General features: G+C 48.0%; 1 protein-coding gene across 1 annotated transcript in view; it reads right to left on the bottom strand.

Annotated features, from left to right (window-relative positions):
- Window positions 1–135, bottom strand: part of SNAPC1 (small nuclear RNA activating complex polypeptide 1) — a 10510-nt gene extending 10375 nt beyond the window's left edge. The window contains exon 1 of the mRNA XM_057378771.1: window positions 1–135. Coding sequence (XP_057234754.1) covers window positions 1–119 — 119 coding nt within the window. The 5' untranslated portion in view covers window positions 120–135.
- Window positions 136–6741: the final 6606 nt, after the last annotated feature.

Raw genomic sequence — 6741 nt, 5'->3', positions numbered from 1 at the left:
TGGAAGCGGCGCTCCCGCCACAGCTCGGCGAAGCGCTCGAAGCGGACGGTGTCGGCCTGCTGGAAGGCGCCGAGCAGCTCCTCGCAGTCCTCCTTCAGCCCCGGCACGGCGCTCATCATCCCGCGGGCTCTCCGCTACCCCCGCCGGCTCCGCGCTCAGCCCGCGGCCGCTCCGCACATGCGCTCCGGCACSACAACAGCTCCGCAGCGCCTGCGCYGCTYCCCCGCKCATGCGCACGGCCCGTGCCGGGAGGAGCTGCTCGTGCTGCCCGTGAGGGAGCGGAGCTGCCCCGCTCTGTGGGGCTCCCGCCGCGGTCTGGCCCCGGTGCCCATGTGTGTGGCGAAGCCCCGTCGGTGACAGGCGCTCGCTGTGCCCACCCCGGGCGCTGTCCCGCTCGCCCCCGACGTGGAGGGCGAGCCCGGTSCAGGGGCAAAAAGCCTCTCCGAGCAGCGCATCCTGGGTGGTCCCGGGGCGCAGCCCGCGGGGATGAGCGGGTTCGGGAGGAGTGAGCAGTGGCGGGTCCGCTGGGCCAAGCGCCGCTGTACCACAGCCCCAGAGAGCCCAGGGATGCTCTTAAAGCGCGGGGGTTCATATTCCCCTTCCCATCCCTACAGGAGCCCCCGGCAGCGAGCTCGGGGCCCGTGACCCGACGGATGSAGCGGGTTCCCCGCGGGAAGGGCGCCCGGCGGAGCACCCGAGCCGCGCGGCCRTGGGGACGTGCCGCGCCGCCACGCTCCGGTGCGGGGCCACTGCCGGCCCCCTGCGCCGCTCCCCGCTGCCCCCACGGCTGTCCCCAAACCCCGACGGCTGCGGGGTGCCCCGTTTCCGCCTGGGCGAGCRCGGCGGGCAGGGATGAGCCGGCGGCCGCCCCCCCCCGAGCGGCGGGATGCCGTGCCCTGCCCTTCCCTGCCCTGCCGTTCATGTCGTGCCGTGCCGCCCGCTCCCCGCATGCACGGCCACACGTAGGCGGCCGGGGCAGCGGGGCGGGCGGGGAGGGGGCCGCGGCTGCCGAGCCGCACGTAGGGTGGGTGGGTGCGGCCTCGCCGGCGGCGCGGAGCGGGCGGAGGGGGCTCCCCTGCCCGCGCTCCCCCGCGCACGTACAGAGAGGGGCGAGCGGCCACCGAGGCGGCTGCCGGGACCAGAGCCGGCGTCGGAGAGCCCCGCGCCACGGTGAGTACGGACCCGCGGCACCGGGCACCGCTTGGGGCGGGGGCGGGAGCGTCCCGGGGATGCCGGTCGTGGTGCCCGGCAGGTTCCGCAGCCTCTCGGGCAGGTCCCCAGAGGGTTTAGGAACGGAGCTCAGGTTTCAAGGCGGCGTTGCGGTGATCGGGGCTTGGCTGCGGATTGTGGGAGCGCGGCTGGACAGCGGCACCTGCGCCGGGAGCGGTCCCGGGATGGGCAGGAGAGMGCCCGAGTGCCTGTGCACCCACGGGATGCGAGCTCGGCAGATGCGAGATCCCTCCTGAGCAAGGGGGAGCCTTAACGGGTTAGAAACAGCGGATAGGGAAAGTATGGAATGCGCGTGGGATGGAGCCTTGCGTGGTGCCTTTGGGATATTTAAACCTGCAGGAGTTTTCCCASCGACCGTGTTAAAAATTCACATTTTGCTTTCTCAAACAATCATACCCTGGGAAATGAATGTTGAATTCTGCTGGCTATGGTACTACGATGTTCTCCAGCTCACCATTAGCATCAACAAATAGACCCAAAGGTCGCTCCTTACGGCGAGTGGCATCAAGCTGCCAGCCCCTGCAATGACAGGAGCTCCCACAGTGCTCCAGGCACGCAAGCATCTTTCCACATTTATTGTATTTCCCAAAGCGTTGCTAGAATTTAACCTTTAGCAGCCTTTATTAGAAGGCGAATGACCATCGGCTGAACAGCTGTTGCCTGTGAGCACCACTGGYTGCCCATGTCATTGACTATAGGAACAGAAATATTTTCAGAGCTGTTGCATATGAGCTGGACAGGGTTTAGCAGCTGTGGGAAGAGAGCTGCACCTGCTGGGTTTGGTTTGCGTTTTTTTTTCCTTTTTCTTTCCTTTTCATCTATCATTGGGATTCATGTTTAGAGATGTAGGGTAGTGACCCCATTCATCCAGTTATGTGTCCCTGACTTCAACAGATTGTACTGATTTTGTAACAGAATGCCAATGTTGTTAGGAAAACAGACATAATGTGCTCCTCCATCAATGGATTTAAGGATTCAAAGCACTAGTAAATCAAAAATGACACATTATGGAGCGAGTTCATCATGAAGTAGAGCTCAAGCCAAGCCCTAGGTAGTTACAGGAGTTATCCCTTRATTTAATAGGAGCAGAGCAGCCTGGCTCTGGAGTGATGCTAGTGTGTAAAGCTGAACTGTGTTTTCTGATTTTTGTATCTTAAGCATGCATTGAGTGGGGTGATTTCTCAGAGATGGTGTTTCAAGGAACACTCTATGGAATTAACTTTTTTTCCTGAGGCAGATGGAGCTGCATGATGCAAGATGTAGTGAGGATGAGGCTGTTGTGTACACGTTAATGTGCGCTAAGTCTTCCCTTGCAGGAAGTTTGGGTACAATGCAAACAATGAAAATGCAGAAGAATAAAACCAAGTAACAGGGTGTCTTTGTACAATTTGCCACATGCGGTGTATAAAATTATATACAGTATCAATTTTTAGACTAATTAATACTCTACTCTTCTTCATAAACTGTGTTTTCAAGTGCTCCTTCAGATTTTTCATTAGTACATTTTCATTCTTAATTGATGCCTTCCAAATTAAARAAAAAATAATAAAAARTAGTTAGCTGATGTAAGGAAGRGTATGCTGGTTACTGTATCTTCTTCATATTCAAATGMTAAACAAAATGATGAAATCCTATTTGCCCTATTAGTTTCTATTTTATACATTGCAAGATAAAAGCCATTWATCCTGCATTGATATAAATAATGGRAATTCCAAATGCATATGGCACCAAACAACTCTACTTTTTAGTACCTCATATGATTGTATTAGAACACATTTTCAAGTTGAAAACATGAAAATAAACGATGTTTTAATCGATTTGCATGAAAATAAATCATGGATATGCTTTTTTWAAATAGCRTATTCCACTTTTGGTRCATACAAACCTATTGCTAGTAACAKGATCATACTCTACTGGCACTGCAAGCCTCCTGCTTTCAGACTTCCCAACAAACACAAACATTGCAAATGCTTTTTAATCTGTGCAGTAGGAAGTGGCATTGATTTAACAGGACAGCAGGAGTCACAGGTTCTTGCCGAGTCATTTGYGTGTACCGACAGCAACTGAAATCACCTGGAGACAGGATCATGGATACAAACGAGTTTGTGTTTGGTTACTAAGGRCATTTTTGGTGTGATTAATCAAAGAGGCTTCATAAATTTTCTCTGTCCCTCTGCCTCTGTAGCTGTTGTTCTCTGTTTGGCTTCCCCCAGGAAAACCTACACCATCCCCATATCTGCCTTGTTATATTGTATGTTTGACCTCTTTTGTTCATGCATGTTCTGCTTAATTCAGGTGGGATAACCACGTGCCATAGGTGAATAGGATTCAGCTTATGTAGAAATGTATATTTATATTTAATATATGTAAATGTTTTCAAGACTGTAACCACATGTCTGCTTGGTGACCAAATTGCTGACAGCAGGCAGTGAGGTCTCAAACCTGCAAGGAGTTGTTACTCTGCACAGTGGTTTAGTTCACTTTAAAGCAAGCTGCCACCTCCACCTTTGACAACAGGGAAAAGGGATGAACAGAAACATCACAGACGTGACAAATTAGAAACAAACCCTCTCTTTTATTGAATTTTATACTGTTACACAATCAAAAAGAAATACAGTCACAAGTACGTCAAAATGTTTCAAGAGAAATATCAATTGCAATACGTTGTACTTGGTTCCAAAAAAGAATTCCATTAAAATATACCACTTCTTCATGAGAGAATACTGCTATTATTCACAAAATCTACTGTACTGTATAAATCCAGTAGCAAACTCTTTTAACTTTTTGGTAACTTGCTCAAGGTAAACAGGAAGCAGAAGGAAAATGACAATTCATTTCTAGAATTTGGATGAAAAATCACAGTCCTCCAGTATGGAGCTTTTCAGGAAGTTGTAATGGTAATTTTAATGAAAGCTGGATACCCAACCAGTGTGGAATGCCTGTGAAAATGGTCTTGCTACAAAGTACTCCTGGCCTGTGAGGTGTCTACTTTCATGCTGGACCATTACAGTTTGAATAATGTGCCTAAGTGCAGTGACATTTGAGTGAGGTGCGTGCTCTGTTCAGGAGCAGGGCAGCAGCAGGAATGGGAACAGATGGCTGACSTGGGGCATGTCCAGCCAGGCTGACAGTGGCAGGATGCTCCCACATCCCACTGCACTGTCAGGAAAGGCTCACTCAGCAGTGTAACAGGGGAGAAYACTTGCCAGCAAATACTGCCTTTAGCTGCCAGTGCTTAGCTGTTTAATTAAACARTTCTTTAAGTAATGAAAAATTACTATTAAATAYRCAATAGTTTAACCTGTAATCRTCAGAATTATGTGACTCTACAGGCRTGTTTCATTGGAAGCAGAGCTGATMATTTCATCCAAACTWAGCTTTGAAGKCTTAAAACTCACCAGTGTTAYGTGTAAATGGTTCTTTAAGGCCCTAATCTGTGGTGCTTTAATTCAGATATTACTTTGGGAGAGTTTAATGTGTGTACACAGATACTATTAAGTTTYTTTYCTCAGGTAATTTGTTTCCATTTCACTCAAAGGTTTTCAAAGATCACTAGAGTCCAAGMCAGTCTCACTAGGTGGGAGGAAGGTACATGAGCAAGAGGTACTTTGGACTCCAGGCAAATTTAATTTACTCAGTGTTTTACACCCAAGATAAGTTAGTGCACTGTATATTTAGGTGATTTCTGGGGACTTACATCTGTAGTTAATTGTAACTACTTTCAGGTAAAGGAAGGAACTATGACATCATAAATACTAGTTTAAAAAAGCTTTCATCCTTTAACAAAATTATGTTGATAATTAAAACATCAATTAAAATCTGTATGTAAAAACAGTAATTGTACTGTGGCCTGAAGAAGGCCTGGTTTGACTACTGCTGTAGTCAGGAAAACCTGGAAGATAACTTCATTTATCTCCTCAGTTTAWAATTTTCACATAATTAGCATTTTCTATAAGCAGGAGGAAACACTGTATTTACCCACAGTTTCTTCATTACAACTAAAGGCAAAGAATAAATTACAGAATCACAGAATGGTCTGGGTGGGAAGGGACCTTAAAGCCCACCCAGTTCCAACCCCRCTAARGGAYACCTTCCACCAGACCACAYTGCTCAGAACCCCACCCAACCTGGCCTTGAACACTTCCAGGGATGGGACATCCACAGCTGCTCTGGGAAACCTGTGCCAGTATCTCACCAGCCTCACAGTCATTCATTTCCTCAGAATTTCTAATATGGTGCCTCAACATTTAAAAAAGGCAGCAAGCCAGTAAATAGGAGTCAGCTTATCTAGAAAACATTTAGGAAGCAATTTATTCTAGAAGCTTGTACTCCAAATTAGCTTTACAATCAGACCGTGTGTTCCTGGAGTCTGAAGGAAAAGGAAAAAAAAAAAGAGTACTTTTAACAGCAGGGGGAAAAGTAAAACAGAAACAAAAAAAAAGCAACTGGAAGGTGAACTTCTAGGTTTTGTAAACTGGCATCTGCATTTAGCAAAGCTCTTACAAGGCCAGAGCAATTACAATTCCTTTTCCGAGCCTTGTTCAGTGTCTCTAGGAGGCATGGTGGGGGTTTTGTTGTTACTGTTCCCCTACAGTAAACCAATAGAGTGACTACAGCTCATCACAGTCATCAAAATGCCTTATTACACATAATAAAAAAAATTGAGAATTGAGATTTTTAGATAAAATATGGCTCAGTTATATCCATAGCTCCTGTCMTTAAGATCAGAGATGATCAGAGACAGGGTGGATGGGGCTCTGAGCACCTTGATTTCATGGAAGGTGTTCATGATAGGGGTGTGGGAACAATATGATATTTAAAGTCACTTCCAACCCAAACCATTCTCTGACTCAAATGGCTCATAACAATAAATCATGTGGGTCAATTCAGTTTTACTCTGTGAAAACTTACTGCCCTCCTAAAGTGCACTGAAGAGGACCTGACAGATCCACAGAGGTCAGGCTCCTCCGAAACACAGCCCAGAGAGCAGCAGAACATGTCTGACATTTCTCTTGGGAGTGCAAAGGGATAACCCCCACCCCAGGGCAGCTCAAAGCTTGCTGGGGCAGTACAAAAGCAGAACTCAGCTGCACCTTTCACCTGCCTCCAAGTCTCTCCCCTCTATCTCACAGAAGCACCACATCAACCCATGCAGAGCTAAGCAGGAAGGATGCCCTAAACAGCAGGGGCTTTACCCGACTTCACTATTTAAACCTTCTTACTGCTGACAGAGAAAGAAATRCCATGGAAAGAATGCCAACCCAGACACAGCAGGCAGGGAAGAGCTCTGCTGCCTTTARCCATTAAAAATGCATTTAAAACRTTTACTAGTGAAAATGTTCTCTKCATGAAGCTTCAGCTCCAGCTCCCTGTCGCTACACACCCTCTCCTCTTTGTGCAATTTCTACTCAAAACTTTAACAAGTGTGCAACTATCTTCTGCTGCCAGTGCTTTATCATTTTGTTAATAGTGTCCTTTTAGTTTTATACAGCTATGGGAGTTTGAAAAGTG

Source organism: Malurus melanocephalus, unplaced genomic scaffold (assembly GCF_030028575.1).
Source record: "Malurus melanocephalus ecotype Western Australia unplaced genomic scaffold, MMel_1.1 scaffold_373, whole genome shotgun sequence".
Classification (NCBI taxonomy): Eukaryota; Metazoa; Chordata; class Aves; order Passeriformes; family Maluridae; genus Malurus; species Malurus melanocephalus.
This window is presented reverse-complemented; position numbering and strand designations above follow the sequence as displayed.